The sequence below is a fragment of the Rhagoletis zephyria genome, unplaced genomic scaffold, assembly GCF_001687245.7.
Source record: "Rhagoletis zephyria isolate East Lansing unplaced genomic scaffold, Rhagoletis_zephyria_1.1 Rzeph_scaffold_00885, whole genome shotgun sequence".
In the NCBI taxonomy this organism is placed as follows: domain Eukaryota; kingdom Metazoa; phylum Arthropoda; class Insecta; order Diptera; family Tephritidae; genus Rhagoletis; species Rhagoletis zephyria.
The window spans coordinates 117446-134450 of NW_016157969.1; the positions used below are offsets into that span (position 1 = coordinate 117446).

At 36.8% G+C, this 17005-nt stretch overlaps 1 protein-coding gene and 1 long non-coding RNA gene across 2 annotated transcripts in view; both read left to right on the top strand.

The window, feature by feature from the left end:
* Rif1 (Rap1 interacting factor 1) overlaps positions 1-16719 on the top strand; it is a 103760-nt gene extending 87041 nt beyond the window's left edge. The window contains exons 4-6 of the mRNA XM_017614706.1: positions 14567-14748; positions 14807-15261; positions 15346-16719. Of these exons, the coding sequence (XP_017470195.1) occupies positions 14567-14748; positions 14807-15261; positions 15346-16162 (1454 nt within the window). The 3' untranslated portion in view covers positions 16163-16719. The remainder of the gene's footprint in view (positions 1-14566; positions 14749-14806; positions 15262-15345) is intronic.
* Positions 4065-11148, top strand: LOC108361932 (uncharacterized). The gene is made up of 3 exons (XR_001847387.1): positions 4065-4078; positions 8197-8199; positions 9427-11148. It is a non-coding gene; the product is annotated as an uncharacterized LOC108361932 (long non-coding RNA).
* Positions 16720-17005: the final 286 nt, after the last annotated feature.

Here is a 17005-nt window from a genome sequence, read left to right on the forward strand (position 1 = left end):
CTCAGAATCGGATTCAGCGGGTCGAAATACATGTTGGTAGGTGGGTCTGGTTAAAAACACACACCCCTCATTTCCGGTGTTTTTATTATTGCACTTAAAATGTTTTCATAAGAGCAGTAAAGCATTCAAAGCGGAGTCTTCTAAGCTTGACCTGCAGTTTTTACATACAAAACCTACTGATGAAAAACATATTTCGGCATCAACACTTTTAGGCTGAACTGTCAAAAGGTAGACATAATCCATTTGAAGATAATGACCCCTATCTCCTCCATTACAAAATATTTGAACTTCTTTTACCAGCACGTTTCTCGTTTTTCGATTTGAGGAAGTTTTGAGTAGATTGATCTAAAAAATTATCTAACTTTTCCTTAAAACTCTCTGTTTCGTTTACATTAGCGTCGCTATGAGTAAATTCACTGAAATCTTCTTCCAAAAAGGCTCAGACTGCATTTTAAAAGTACAGTTTCAAGCTTTTTGTTAATTGCAGTCAAAACGGCCTTTTACAAAAATCATACTTCAAAATTGATAAACAAATTCTTACTATCAATTCGATATTTCAAAATTTTCGGAATCCCGGGATTAATGCCAGCCAATCCCAGGATTCCGGGATCCCGGGATTGGCATTCCTAGTGCCTATCAATACCCGTTTGAGTCAATGTACGGGTTGTTGGATAAGGTAGGTCAACTGCTCTGCGCTGCGTTGCTTGGCTTGGGCTAGTGCCGATATTCCCGTTTGTGCAGGTGTGGGTGAAGTGCGTTGTGAATAGGGATGGGTAGTGGGGGGTTGAAATTCGATTTTTTCCGAATTGCGAACATTGCCCATTCCGGGACGTCAAAAACACCGGGATCCCGGGATTCCGGGATCCCGGGATTGACATCCCTAATACATATATAGGCATGTAACTTACCTGCCACAAAAAATGTGAATAAAAACAATTTTCCAGCAAAATTGTGTAAATAGAGGATTTTGCTTTTATAACAAAATGTTATTGCAGATAGTGGAATTTTCAAAATGAGAATATAATACCCAAGGCGAATTTATATAAGGTGGTGTTACTAGCTCAGCTGATTTTGTGTATGTGTTTCGCCGCACGGCTTCTGATATCAAATTGAAAAATTTTGTTTGAATTTCTACACACACTCTTACAGATTTTGACAGTTTATGCCGCCAAAGCAAAAACAAAATACATGTAAATTTTTGCTTTTGTACTCCTGCTATCACCTTATATTAATTCGCCTTGATAATACCATTAAAGCTATATTTTAAGTTTGACATTATTGTCATGGCTGAAGGATTAATCGGAGCTCACGTTACCATCAAAAACTCATTTTGATCAAAATTGCGATAGAGGATATTGAATATAAGCCCTCGATATGTATTAAAGCTGTTCTTTTGCTAAAAAATCAAGTAACTAACGATGAAAATCGATGGATAAATAAATAAGTTTTGAATGGTCAAATGAGAGTATGCAATAATTTTTTCTATGTAGTAGGAGCGGGAAATAATGTTACTCATACGCATAATGTTACTCATACCATGTACGATATGACCGTATTCGTAAATACTCGTACATGGTACTTAAGGTATGTGGACCTTACAAAGGCAGAGTTTTGGAAATCTATTTGTGAAAGCTTGCCTGTATTTTATGCAAACATGGGTTGTGATTATAATCCTGCATTTTTTAGGAAAGGAAAAATGAAGCCTTATAAAATATTAAAAAAATATGAAGTATATCAGAAAGCTACCAAGTTATGTCAGTGATTCTCTAACAGGTATATCAGGTATGTAATTATTATGTCTAATTATTGTATGCACATAAATTTGTGGCAAATCAGAATTGTATTAACTTGGTTAAATTATTTCAGAAATTGACATCGAAGACAACGATCAATCGGACTGGAGTGACATTGATGGCGATAATGGAGATATGGACGACGTTGAAAATTATGCTTATTTGAAATCTTACTTGCCTTAGTTGTGTTTAGTTTTAATTCGCTTAAATAAAATAAATTTTTTATTACACTTAAGGAGCGCTAAAATTACAGAAAACAGCGCAGAGACACGTAAACTTAATTTTGGACCATAGATTACGGTAATTTACCCAAGATATTTTCATTTAACTTTAACATAGAAAATGTTACTCATACGCCATGTCCGAGTACTTACGATTACGGCCATGCACGATATGGCGTATGAGTAACATTATTTCCCGCTTCTACTTCATACAAAAAATTATTGCATACTTTCATTTCACCATTCAAAACTTATTTATTTATCCATCGATTTTCATCGTTGGTAACTTGATTTTTTGGCAAAAGGACAGCTTTAATACATATAACAAAAAATTCAAAAGATTTATCTTTTTAGTTTTTTCCTTGTTTAACAAAGTTTTTCATAAAAATTAAAATATCTTGGGAAAATGATCTTATATGGAAAAATGGTACACAGATCCATGATCTAGGATCCAAAATTAAATTTACGTGTCGGCGTTTTTTTGGGTCATTTGAAAACACGAAAATTTCTCTAGAGTGTTATGAAAATCATTTTTCGCTCCTTTAGTAAACAATAAATTTGTAATACAATATCGAAATTTTAAATAAATTAAATTTAGAAAAAAGTTCATAAGTCTAACACATTAGTAATTAACTTATTAGTTTTTTATTTTATTGACATGAACATTTTATTCTAAAGAATTTTTTCTCAAATAAACTCATTTTATAGATTTTTAGTCTAATTTTACGTTTATATTTCTAATCAAATTCTGGAAAAAATGGGCTTTGTGGCATAGCGAATAGCCATTGGCATTAACAAATTTTGTTAGAAATTGGAATTCAGCTAGTAAAGACAGCCGACTCTGATAAGAAACTAACAAACGTATAATTTTTATCAGTTTCTTCGTGCTCGCACCTACCACTTTTAATGTGTCTGGCAAGATTAAGGAACTATCGAAACGGTCTGGCAAGTGAGGAAACATCTTTTGATAGTTCCCCAAGGGACATATATAAAAATCAGGTTTTATACGATGACGAAAGTATAACTACAATTTATCATGGTTTAAGGGTGTCTGGCAGGGGATAGGAACCATGCTAAGTGTCTGGCAATGAACGACGTAGTTTCTAATATTATTACGAATAAAATATATAAAAATTGACCTTTATAATATAATGAATTTGAGGTGGTATTTTATACACCTTTACCACCTGGTAACTGCCAAAGCCACCACTATCCAAATTTCATAGTCTGGATTCGTTAATACCCGTGTTGGGGCATACATAGAGAAGCTTTCAGCCTTTATAAAATAACATAGGTCTGGCCGTCGCTGGCTCTTGGGCTATAATGATCTCCAGTGCAGACAAGTGGGAAGCAGTTGCGAGATACATAAAATTCGTACTCCGCTGCAAACGAAAAGACTGATGTCTACTGAGCACACCCGAATGAAAGGCCCCTACAAAAGAGCAGCCCTGAGGCTCAAGTAGCACGCTCCTGCATCTGAAGACATGCAGAATTGTGGTGCCAGATGCGGGATTCTTGCGCGTGCGGGGGGAGTTTGGGTTTTAGTGGGTAGCCCAACACGCTTCGGTGGGAGTCCCACACTCGGGGAAGGTAGTATAGAGACTAGCGGTGGGCAAACGTGGCTCTTTGAGACAAATGCGGCTCTTTGCGTTACAAGTTTTCAAACTTGTAACTGTCATCAGTGACGTGTGTGCCAAGACGCGTATGCTCTGTTTGTTGACAGGAGATACTTCGTTTTGTCCTCGTTCTCCACCAGACCCATTCGCTTTGCTTGTCTATCTTATCCCGAGAAGGCAGAACAGACATAGCCCTTGCTTTTACCGATAATAGCAAATCCCTAAATTGAATTTGATGGTTTTGAAGTTAAAATAGTAAAATGCGACTAATTAAACTTGTAAGAAGTAAGTAATTATTCTTTTAGTCAGTGAACTGTGTTGGGGTTTATTTTCTTACGTTGTCAATTTTATACTTTTGAATGTCAACAAAATTTCTATCAGCTGTTCGTCTAACTTGCAAGTTTCTGCAAATTTTCTGTTCGCGTACTATTTTGGTTATTTTTCTCTTGTGGGAGAACAGATGACATTTCGGCGGAATTTCGCTGTTGGACATTATTTACTGGAGATTTTAAACGAACGTGACTATTGACTAACCAACATTTAACTGAACTGTTACGAACGGCTTTAACTGACGTAAAACCAGATTATGAAAATTTGGAAATATTGATCTTTTAAATTTTCTTTAATAGTAGATAATTTCAGGAGTTAAAAGCCCTTCCGAAAGGCCTTCCTGAGAATCAAGAGGCCTTCCACTCTACATTCCTTTCTCCTTTCCTTTTTGTATGGAGTGGCACAAATTGAAGGCCTTCTTCTTTCGCTACCCATAGAAGGCCTTCCAGAAGGGCTTTTATAGGACGTGTTNGTTTTATACGATGACGAAAGTATAACTACAATTTATCATGGTTTAAGGGTGTCTGGCAGGGGATAGGAACCATGCTAAGTGTCTGGCAATGAACGACGTAGTTTCTAATATTATTACGAATAAAATATATAAAAATTGACCTTTATAATATAATGAATTTGAGGTGGTATTTTATACACCTTTACCACCTGGTAACTGCCAAAGCCACCACTATCCAAATTTCATAGTCTGGATTCGTTAATACCCGTGTTGGGGCATACATAGAGAAGCTTTCAGCCTTTATAAAATAACATAGGTCTGGCCGTCGCTGGCTCTTGGGCTATAATGATCTCCAGTGCAGACAAGTGGGAAGCAGTTGCGAGATACATAAAATTCGTACTCCGCTGCAAACGAAAAGACTGATGTCTACTGAGCACACCCGAATGAAAGGCCCCTACAAAAGAGCAGCCCTGAGGCTCAAGTAGCACGCTCCTGCATCTGAAGACATGCAGAATTGTGGTGCCAGATGCGGGATTCTTGCGCGTGCGGTGGGAGTTTGGGTTTTAGTGGGTAGCCCAACACGCTTCGGTGGGAGTCCCACACTCGGGGAAGGTAGTATAGAGACTAGCGGTGGGCAAACGTGGCTCTTTGAGACAAATGCGGCTCTTTGCGTTACAAGTTTTCAAACTTGTAACTGTCATCAGTGACGTGTGTGCCAAGACGCGTATGCTCTGTTTGTTGACAGGAGATACTTCGTTTTGTCCTCGTTCTCCACCAGACCCATTCGCTTTGCTTGTCTATCTTATCCCGAGAAGGCAGAACAGACATAGCCCTTGCTTTTACCGATAATAGCAAATCCCTAAATTGAATTTGATGGTTTTGAAGTTAAAATAGTAAAATGCGACTAATTAAACTTGTAAGAAGTAAGTAATTATTCTTTTAGTCAGTGAACTGTGTTGGGGTTTATTTTCTTACGTTGTCAATTTTATACTTTTGAATGTCAACAAAATTTCTATCAGCTGTTCGTCTAACTTGCAAGTTTCTGCAAATTTTCTGTTCGCGTACTATTTTGGTTATTTTTCTCTTGTGGGAGAACAGATGACATTTCGGCGGAATTTCGCTGTTGGACATTATTTACTGGAGATTTTAAACGAACGTGACTATTGACTAACCAACATTTAACTGAACTGTTACGAACGGCTTTAACTGACGTAAAACCAGATTATGAAAATTTGGAAATATTGATCTTTTAAATTTTCTTTAATAGTAGATAATTTCAGGAGTTAAAAGCCCTTCCGAAAGGCCTTCCTGAGAATCAAGAGGCCTTCCACTCTACATTCCTTTCTCCTTTCCTTTTTGTATGGAGTGGCACAAATTGAAGGCCTTCTTCTTTCGCTACCCATAGAAGGCCTTCCAGAAGGGCTTTTATAGGACGTGTTTCAGAAGGCCTTTTGGAGGCGTTCTTTTAAACTTGCTTCTATAATTTATAAAATTCATACTACTTTGAAGAGTTTGCTCAAGGTTTATATCAAATTTGTGTTATTGCAACTTAAAATGTTTATTAAAATTCATTTGTAATGCTAAATAATATAAATTTATGCATTCGCGTAAATTGTAAATGGATAAGCCCTTCTATAAGGCATGCAAGGAAGTACTTTTTCAGCCCTTCTTGGGTAGGCCTCTTAGAATGGCTTCACGTAAGAAGGCCTACCTAAATTATCTTCTGGGATCTATCTTACGTACATTAGAATAATAATAAAATTAATGTTTTTCATTTCTAATAATAGTTTTATTTAAAAATAAATTTTTTGTTTTTGTTGTGTTTTCTCGCCCTTTGTAGCATTTAGAATTTAAATGTGGCTCTTTTCTACCTCGGCATTGCCCACCCCTGTTATATATCTCCATACCAAGATCCAGTACTCTACCATGAACACTTCCAGAGATATGCAGTATGAAAAATTCGGTTTGTATGGGACGTGTGCGGCAGGTGTCCGAAATTTCAAAAAAATCGGTTTAGCTGTTATCGAGCTTTGCGCACACAAAAAAATATATATTAGTACTAGCTGGACTAGGTTGCGCGAGACTTAGGGATGCAAATTTTGGGGGTAACATCGATGTTTCGATGCATATGCATCGGAAAAATGAACATCGATTCTAAAATACATCGGCAGAAAAACATCGATATGTCGATGGTTTCCGATGTTTCACAATTTGTTAGGTTGCAGTCCATTAAAAGGAAAAATTAAAAACTTTTCAATTCCAACTCTCTGTAATTCAATTAGAAAAATACTTTCATATGGATGTATTTCCCTGTATTTATTTACCATTCTTCTACCCTTCCTATAAATAGATTAAAAATGCAGACCGTAGTAAATTCGCTGAGCCTAAAGTTCCATGGCCCAATTTCATTGAAATTTCAACGGGAACCCGGTCGTTTTTTAATTATTAAGTATGCATTTTTAATATCGAAAGATGCGAGGAAACTCGGAATTTCTGAATGTTCCCCAAAAGAATAAGTAATAAAATTCATGGCCAGTCAAAAATTTTAGGAGCACACAAAAACAAATAACTTAAGGACGAGCACACCTAAAAGTTAAACATTCTAAAAATAGAATTATTAGCAAAAACCAACAATACCAACAACCACATGATCAAGTGAATTGCAGCGGAATAGCTGCGCTTGATTGTGTTGGCATAACAAAAATGAAAATAGTGGAAAAAAGCAAACGATAATTTACAAGGCGTACTTAGCACGGTGCATAGGCAACTGGCTGAGTCAGTGGGATCGTCGGTTCGAATCCTACTGAAAGAAGTCTGATGAGGAAATTTGGTGATTTCCGAAATAGATATCACTTCTACCATTTTTTCAAATTATTGTTGCTTTTCCACAATAAATTTTCATTTAAAAAACGCCCTCGAGCTCAATATAAATTGTTGAATTTTCATCAGTAATAAAAATTAAATGAATTACAAATGTATAGCTCATGTCAAAACAAAGTCCCATTGATTTTTCCAGATTTAATTCTACTGTGAGTAAGGAAAATATTTTTTTTTTTAGTCTATAACGAAAGTCATAAAAATCAAAGTTCCAAACTTTGTGCAAAATGAAAAACCTTTTTCAAATTTTCATTATAAACTTTACCTATTCCCAAAATTAAAAACAAAATAACAGTCATTGAATGCGATTTAGAAATATAGATGAAAATAGTTCAAAATCGAAAGATGCTTACCCATTTGCATAAATGTATATAGGTGCAGCTGAATAAAAACCAGGCCCCTTTTCCAATACCTGTCATTTTTCGACTCAAGCACGGTATTGATAACATATGTAACTGTGTTAAATTTCAGGACGTTAGCATAAGTGGTTGCAGAGATAAGCGATATGAGAAATTCAGTTTGTTTGAGGGGTGCCACGCCCCCTTTTCCAATAGCTGCCATTTTTCGACATAAGCACGGTATTAATAACATCTAGCTGTGTTAAATTTCAGGACGTTAGCATAAGCGGTTTCAGAGATAAGCGATATGAAAAATTCGGTTTGTGTGGGAGATGCCGCGCCCCCTTTTCCAATACCTGCCGTTTTTCGACATATGTACGGTATTTATAACATATGTTGCTGTTTTAAATTTCAGGATGTTAGCATAAGCGGCTCTAGAGTTAAGCGATATGAGATTTTCGGTCTGTATGGGAGATGCCACTCCCCTTTTTACAATGCCTACCACTTTTCGCCATAAACAGGGTATTTAAAATTTATGTATCCGTGCCAAGTTTCAGTTCCCCCCCGTAGTTGGTTTTATGGAGATTGGTGCTCTCCAAAGAGGGGTTTCAACATTTTATTGTGAGGTATGTATGTATGCATATGTGTAGATATCCATTACACTATGCGACAGTCAAAATCGGGATGAAACCAACGGGAAATCTTATATCGGTCAAAAACAAGTTATACGTGTCCCGGCGTTTCGCTGGGTCACGTCTAGGAATCGAGATATATATATAAATATCATATAGGGGAAATTGTCACCTTTGGTGGTCTTTTTGTGACATAACTCGAGAGCCACTAGTCCGATTTTGCTCAAACAAATTAAAAAAATTAAAAATTACAATTCCTTTAATCTGTTCATATAACGTTTTTCTATATAATCAACAGTTTTGCCGGTAAAAATAAATGTATGAAGAAAAAAAATATTTTTTGCCTAAAATATTAAATTTTTTTAAAACTGTTGATTATATAGAAAAACGTTATATGAACAGATTAAAGGAATTGTAATTTTTAATTTTTTTAAATTTGTTTGAGCAAAATCGGACTAGTGGATCTCGAATTATGTCAAAAAAACTTCTTTTTTACCGATATAACTTTCCCCGGTAGTTTGAACCCTTCCCGATCACTGACCGCTACCATTTGTCTCACAGTGTTATTATTCCAGTGTATAAGAATTTTAGGAATATCTCGGCCACAGGGCCACCTATCGTGTATGTTTTTAGTCCAAAAATTTCTTTTCAATTGGTCAAACTGTGTTCTAAATATGAGCCAAATCGGCAAGTAAATGGAATTTTTAGAAATATCCCGACCCTAGCGCCACCTAGCGAGCAGATTTTTGGTAGGAATATTTCTTTGCAAGGTACTGATATATGTTCCAAATATTAATCAAGTCGGTCCAGCCGCTTAGTAGTTTCGTGATATACAATATACAGAAAACTCTATGGAATTGTGACGCCTCAGCTTTCCTCATTTTTGGCAACAACAAAAAGTTTTGAATTTTTTTAATCGAAAATCCTTCCACACAAGGTCCTAAAGAGTACTTTTTACAGAATTGAAATCGGTTCAGCCGTTTGGTCAGGCATCGCCGTCATACGAAAGGCATTTAATTTTTATATATATAGATAGAAGATAGATAGATAAGGCAACATACAAACAGTGTTGGGAAAAAAGTTTGCAAAGTGTAATAGGCGACATACACTGTGCGTCTGACTCGCGAGTCATTTGTGTACGTGTTGACTGCCCGTCGACTACACATAGTTGAATCATTCAGTCATGCCAGGAGTCATGTCTGTGTAACTGACACATATTTATTTTCACAAACACATCCAAACCGACTCACGAGTCAGACCCACGGTGTATGCCGCCTATAAAAGTTAACCATTGCTTCAACTGCGGCTCAGCGGAGAATTTAAGGAAAAACTGCAAGACAGAAACGAAAAGCAGCAGCGGTTCATTGTGGTGCACGACAGCAAAGTTGAGTATGACGTACTGTTAGGCTACGACTTTGTTTCGAAGTTTCGCGTTACAATTGATGAAAATGGGCTCAAATTTGCATTGCCGCCAGTGGATGATAACTCCATTGAGGTCAACGAGTTAAGAGTACACGATGTGGTCGAAATTACGGTAGATATTAGTTCACCATCGCAGTTCAAACCGGTGATCCAGTCGCTAATCAACAACTATCAGCCGGTTAAACCGAATGTTGAGTGTAATGCTTAAGATTATTCCCGACGGAAACATCACACCGTTCCGTCAGAAACGGCATTGTGCGCAGATCGTCATAAAATTTTTGCAAGTAGGGTGGTAACTGTTAGAAAAAGAACGGTTCTTTTAGAGTTTGCGTTGACTTCCGTCAATTAAATAGTATGGTAGCTTCCAAGTACCGCTTATCGACGACGTTCTAGAGAACCTTCAAGATAATTTACTGCTTTCGTCACGAAAGAAGGACTATATGAGTTCAATAGGGCTCCGTTCGGCTTTTGCAACTCCCCCGCGGTGTTCATACGTTTTGTCAATTGCGTGTTCCAAGAAATGATCACTCAAGACGTAATGCAGCTTTAGATGGATGATATCATCATCTATGCTCAAACACATGAAGAGTGCACAGAAAAGCTGAAGCTGGTTTTAGAGGTGGCCGCCAGATTTAGCCTTAAGATTAATTGGAAGAAATGCCACTTTCTAAAGACAAGGATCGATTTTTAGGGCCATAGGTAGAAAATGGCAAAATTTGGCCTGATAGCAAAAAAACAAACGCCTTCAGACATTTTTCCACGCCGAAAAACATTAAAGCTGTGTAGTCGTTCCTAGGCTTAACGGGATTTTTTTCGAAAGTTCATTAGAGGCTATGCACAGTTGGTTCCGAATTAGATTCGATAAGACAATCAATATCAATGCCGAGAGCCTGTTTTAAAAATTAAAAAAAAGAGGGCTTTGGCGCAACGCTGCGGCAGAAATTTGACCAACAACTGCACCCTGTATTTTTCTGGAGCAAGAAAACGTCGCCAAGTCACTCTAAGCGCCACAGTTACATATTGGATCAGCTTATTTGGCTATACAAAGGTTCCGCCATTATCTTCTTTGTGTCAGGTTCACGTTGGTAACAGATTGCGTAGCATTCACGCAAGCCGTCGGGAAAAGGCATACCACGAGAAGTAGCCCAATGAATTTTGCACCTACAAGATTTTAATCTTGAAGTTGAACATCGAGCTGTAGATAAGTTAAAACATGTAGGCTAGGTGTATAATAAACAATAAGAAATTGGGTAGGCAGGAAGGGTATCTACGCTGTATCGACAAAGGAGATCGGCCCTAACATATGCTGCACGTTGGCCATTTGGGCCCTATGGACGCAGTACAAGTTTATATTTGCTATGGTAGATGGCTTTCCAAAGTTTGTGTGGCTGTTTACGACGAAATCTACCAGAGTCCCAAAATAATTATTATCCTAATATTTGAGATCAAAAACGTCGCTTTGTTTTAAGAGAAATTTGTTTCATCTTTATATAATAATTATTGACGAGAAATATCTTTTTTCGTCTCGCGGGACGATTAATTCCAGATGGAAATTATATACGTCTTTTCATATTAATTATATGGGATTTTTATTTTTCTCGTCTCGGAACGTATATTAAATACGTTAAATATTTAACGCGTCAAATCTCCGAACTCAATTAAGAAGTTCAATTTCAATAAAAGTTCCATATAATTATTATGAGACGACGTAAATCATTTCTGTCGCGAAATAAATTATTATGAGAAGATGAAAACAATTTACATCTTAACATAATCGTCTCGCGAGACGGTAACAACTTTTGCATTGTTCAGTAATAACTATGATATGTTATAATCGTCATGGTCTCTGAAATCTACTGGTTGCGAAAAAATTATAAAAGAAGTTGGACGAACATATTTGGCTTGCCTTTGCGTATAGGAAGTGACCGGGGAGCAGCGTTCCCATCAAATGCTTTCGAGGAGTATGTGAGGGCAAACGGTGTAGAAAATGTTTGGTTTGGTCTACCAAGGGTGTTGCCTGTGGCAACGGCCAAATCGAACGTATCAATCGATCGATCCCATGACAGTCGGGTCTACGTAACCGGAACGACCCAGATTTATATCTGGCCAAGGACACTCCCCAAAAATTTTTTGGGGAATCTGTATGCTGTTACAACAACAACAACAATGTATCAATCGATCTATTATCTCTGTCGTTTCGAAACTGTCTGCAGAAGATCCGTCTAAGTGGTACAAGTTTGTTCCACAAGTCCAAAAAGCAATAAACTCCCATAGTAATTGCTCCAAAAAAAGTCGGCGTTTGAATTAATGTTTGGTGTGAGAATTCAAACCAAAAGCAGCGATAGTTTATCTCATTGCTGGAGCAGGAGATGATAGATGACTTTGAATTGGAAGTTAAAAGGCACAAGCGTAGGCTAAAGTTGAAATACAGCGAGCTCAAGATATTTTTAAAAAGCAGTATAGCAGTATATGAACAGAGATGGAATAGTATGAATAGTTTGTCTTTTTGATCCCGCTTACTATTTCTGCCTGTACTTTCTCACCCCTCAGAGATATTATTTCAGAGATTTAATTCACGTACCTTCATCCCTTACTTCCGAATTTTTTGAGATGTCCGGGGATCATTCTGAGCTATTAGTTCCAGCATCTCACAGAAATTTCCATTATTGGGTAACTCGAGAATCTCACCAGAGCCAGGAGAAGCGAAGCTAGGTTCCGCACGATGTATGGATGGTGCTGACAAGTCTTCTTAATACCTAGCGATCTTTTCTGTAATTTGTGAAATGTTTTTTTTTGTGTTTCGTCATCACATCTGGTTTCGATAGCAAAGAACCAAAATGGTTGCTTGATAGCCAATTTATTTAACTTTAAATTTTGTGAGTGGTGTATAGTGCTCTTGACGTACTGGTGAACTTACCGTCACTTTGTGTCATCATACGTGGCCACCTGCAGACTAAAAAGAAGCGGATGTTGGTATTACAATTGTGCCTTTTCAAATCTACAGGATAGTACGCCACCATTACCTTTGTTGAAGAGATTCTAGAGGGAGTGGTTTCTTGAGGGGAAATGCTAGTCTAATTCCAGCACTAAGCCCGCACTCGTACATTGTCGAATCTTCACTGGTGGCTCTAGAACTGACTCAGGGTCAGGATCTGGAGGGGAAGGAGTTTACGTGTCAACGGTACAGCCAAGCTGCACTTAAGTCATTGGCCAGCCCTCTATCTGAGTACTTCCAAACTAGTTCGGCAATGCGAGTCTCGACTAAATTATGTTGGTTAAGATAACGAGCTTGCTTTACTCTGGGTTCGGGGGAAATCGGGAGTGCCTGGAAATGAGCCATCTGACCCTTTGGCCACAGTTGGCTTAGAACAGTCATTCCTCGATCCGCGACCAGTCATAGCACTCCCCACTTTGACCATCGAAGCCACTATCAGAAACTAGGTGGATACTTCGCTCAGCAATTACTGGGAGCCATCGAGTGGATGCTGGTGGGCAAAACTCATGTTGCCTTCAGACTCAGAAGGTCTATCTAGTTTTTTTCCTTTCACAGAGAAGACGGCACTTCTGACTTGTCACTTCACGTGGCACAAACACCTGACTGTGATAGGCGTAAATGACAACTCCATTTGCCCATCCTGCTGTGAAAAGGATGAAACGGTGGAACACTTCTGGAGCTTCTTGCTTGCTTGTTTGTTTATCATCGATTTATCTAGATTCGGTCTTTTCTTTTTTGTCAGTTTCTGAATTTGAAGTTTGGCGTAAAAAGCTTTGCAGTTTTATGTTTTAAAAATGCGCGTGGCGAATATTTTTCGCATCATGATGCCATCAACACAAATAAACTGTTTGACAAATACATCACTTGCAAATTCATGAGTGAGCCGAACATGTGAGGAGTTTATTTAATGCTCTTAAGAAATATAACTCCTCAGGGCGAGATAGTTCTTTCATGGCTTTACGATCTCTGTTTTTTTAAACTTACAAGTGTGTAATCATATTATTTTAATAAATAAATAGAACACAAGAAAATATTTATTTTTATTTTTGCCACTACGAATTTAGCTTTGGAACTCACTCGCGATGCAAACTTATATCGTTAAATTTAATCTTCACATTTTTTGAGGGGCTTTGGGAATATGTTAGAAATGAGCATCAGGGGGTCCACCAAAACCAGTAAAGTTTTGGAAGGGGTCTACGAGAAAAATAAGTTTGGGAACCTCTGGTTTATATGTATGCACATATATATGTACGTACATAATCGATAACGGTACTAAAATGCATTAAAAAAAAAACGAAAACATTATAGGAAAAAAGGAAAGCACAGATATACTATCACTGAATAAAGCATTACTAAGCCATTTTTACCTCCCTTTTATTAGCTCGGGATGTAACTATGTAATATTGATGCGCCTAAAAGATGCAGCGATTTCTAGTCCCAAGTTACATACTTTATGACAGTACGAATGAAAATATAAGAGCGAGGTTTTAGTTTTTTAAACTATAATTTTATTTATTCGATTATAATTTACTTATGACTTTTGGAAAACTGATTTTATGTCCTTTTTTATGAAGATCAAATATTTTTTTTTTGCCTCACAATCGAATAAGAGCGTGGGTAAATGAAAGTTTTTTTGAAAAATTTACGTTTTTTTTTTAATGAAAATACGAATACTAAGCCTTTCTCCAGCCGACTTTTTTCTTTGTTAGAAAGGTAAATCCCAGTTAAATTCGACCGAAATACAACAAAGCTATAACTTCTTGGAGTTGTATAACAAAACATAATTTCTATATGATAAGCCCTGCATATTTTTTTGTGTAGCACAGTGTAATTAACCAAAATTATTGTAATTTAACTAATTTTTATTACTTTTCTTCTGTTGGCTTCTTAGTGCAGGAATCACCCAAAGGTATACCTGATGATGCACCGAAAGTTATTTCCAATGATATTCGTCATGACCAAAACTTGGATGGTATTCAGAGTAACAAATTGGACTTGCCGAATACTTCCTCTGCTTTAGAAGCACTAAAAGAAATTTCTCCCAAAAAGTCGTCTACGAAAAACTCTCTCTTGGTACGTGTGTATTTAACGCTTATGTCTGTCTCCTTTAACTGTGTGTTTTTTTTTGTAGCTATCCCCACCTGATCGCAAATTAACAAATAACAACAGCAGTCCGAAATTACGTCCTAAACCACCGGCACACCTAACTGGACGAGGAGCGCAATTGATAAACATGATACGTAATAGAAAAATAGATGCACAATCTCCACAAACTCCGATGCCAAGGTTGTTTGTGGCCAAGAATGATAGCATGGATCGCTCGTTATCGGATGTGGATGTAATAGAGCATACATCAACACCGCTGCAAGCTAAAGATATTCTAACATTTACTAAACGGCTCCCTTCTCCCTCTGCCAGCCCTTCAACTAGCATTTTGAAACGAAGTCTTCGCAGAGATAGCCTTGAAGAAATAGCTTTGGACTCACCAGCTTGCAAAAAGAAAAGAGTTAGTTTTCATGACCCTCCAGTCTCAGTTACCAAGGAATATATTAAGTATAATGATGAAAACAAAACTAAACCTAAACGGTAAGTTTGTTGCAAGATGCATAAATAAACACTTTAAACTGACCACAAATTTTAATACTTTCTCCTACCACTACACCTCTTTAGTTGCCTTATTATGGACAAAATTCAATCGAGTGCTGAGAGAGCCTCAGAAAATAAATATACTCTAAAGCGGCGAAGTAAACTTGACAGCATTATTGAAATCGAGAAATTTGCATCTCAACAATCTAACAAAGCACAAGATCTACCTACTAATTCCGAGGTTCAATCGGAAGATTTGGATGATGACATGGATATTGTGACGGATGAAAATAAACCTAGCGAGAAATTTGCAGCAGAAGAACTTTCTCATAATACCTATGATCAAGCAACGGTGGATATTAGTATTGACTTGGGATGTTCGAATAATCTACTTGAAATAGCGATTCATAGATATACATTGGAAGAACTATTAGAAAAATATTTAGAATCTGCAAGTAATTCAAAACTAAAGTGCTATAATACAATGGCGAAAATGATATCGAGAGGAATGAGTGGCGAAGCTAAAATAAAAGAAAACGTCCTCGAAGCTCTTTCAGAAAATCACTCTAAGGATTTCCTAGATCATGCAATAAGAGAAAATCTTGCATCAGTGGTATGCGATCGATTAAATTTACCCTCTGTTATTGAATACGTATGTGAAAAATCAAAAATCAATACGTCTTGCAGAGCAAATTTGTTTTCGCAGATTCCGGATATCTTAAAACATTGTAAACAAGACGCTGAGCGCTTAAAACTTATACATACACTATTGAGTAATATCACTTTAAAAGATACCGACCTTTTGGATTTGATCAATATTTTGTTACGTCAACGATCTATGGAAAAAAACAGTTCAGTAACAGTATCAGAAGCAGCAATAGATTCTTCATCAAACCTTTAATATATCACATGCATTATGTATTTAAATAATTGTATCATACAAGAATGTTCTTACGTTATATATGTCTATATATGTAGATTGAGGAAAATACAATTTCTTAGTATGACCAAAAAATCCTACTTGTGGTTGGCGAAGTCTCAAATGTACCAATCAAATTTAACGAAAAGTTCAGCTTCATCATACACTTTTTAAGTTAAATTTTTACATACATATGTGGGCAATTCTCAATTAGTTCGAACTTTCGCATGATTCGACAGTTTTTATTCGGTCACACAATTTTCGCTGGTTTATTAACAAACATCAGTAGCTCGTTTCTGTAACAATTTTCTACCAAGGCGAATTGAGATATGAATTCGCCGCCCTGTTCTCTACTGCTAATGAGTAGTAGAGAATGACGTATATTCTCTACCAGTAGATAAATAATCGGTAGAGAAGAGTTACAGAAGCGAGCTACAGGTTACATATCAGTGTTCGTATGTCAGGAAGCTGGCTTTAGTATAGTGCGGCATTGCCTTTGCCCAGCAAACACAGTTAGTCTGACGTTAGAGAAATTTGGATTTCTGCATTAGATAACTAGGGTAATTCTCTAATCGTTGTCGAGTCGATGACGAAGTTAGAGAACTACATTTGAATTCGATTCGAGAACGATAAGAGAAACAACGCAAATTCAAATAAATGTAAATAACCAATATTCCAATTAAAAATTATTTTTAAGTTCAAATAATCCATTATTATTTTATTGCGAATATATTTAATACAAATTTTGCAAACAATGCGTTTTATTAAATAAAACAAAACAGCAGTTTGAAATTCACATTCGAATCCCATTAGAGATCAACATTA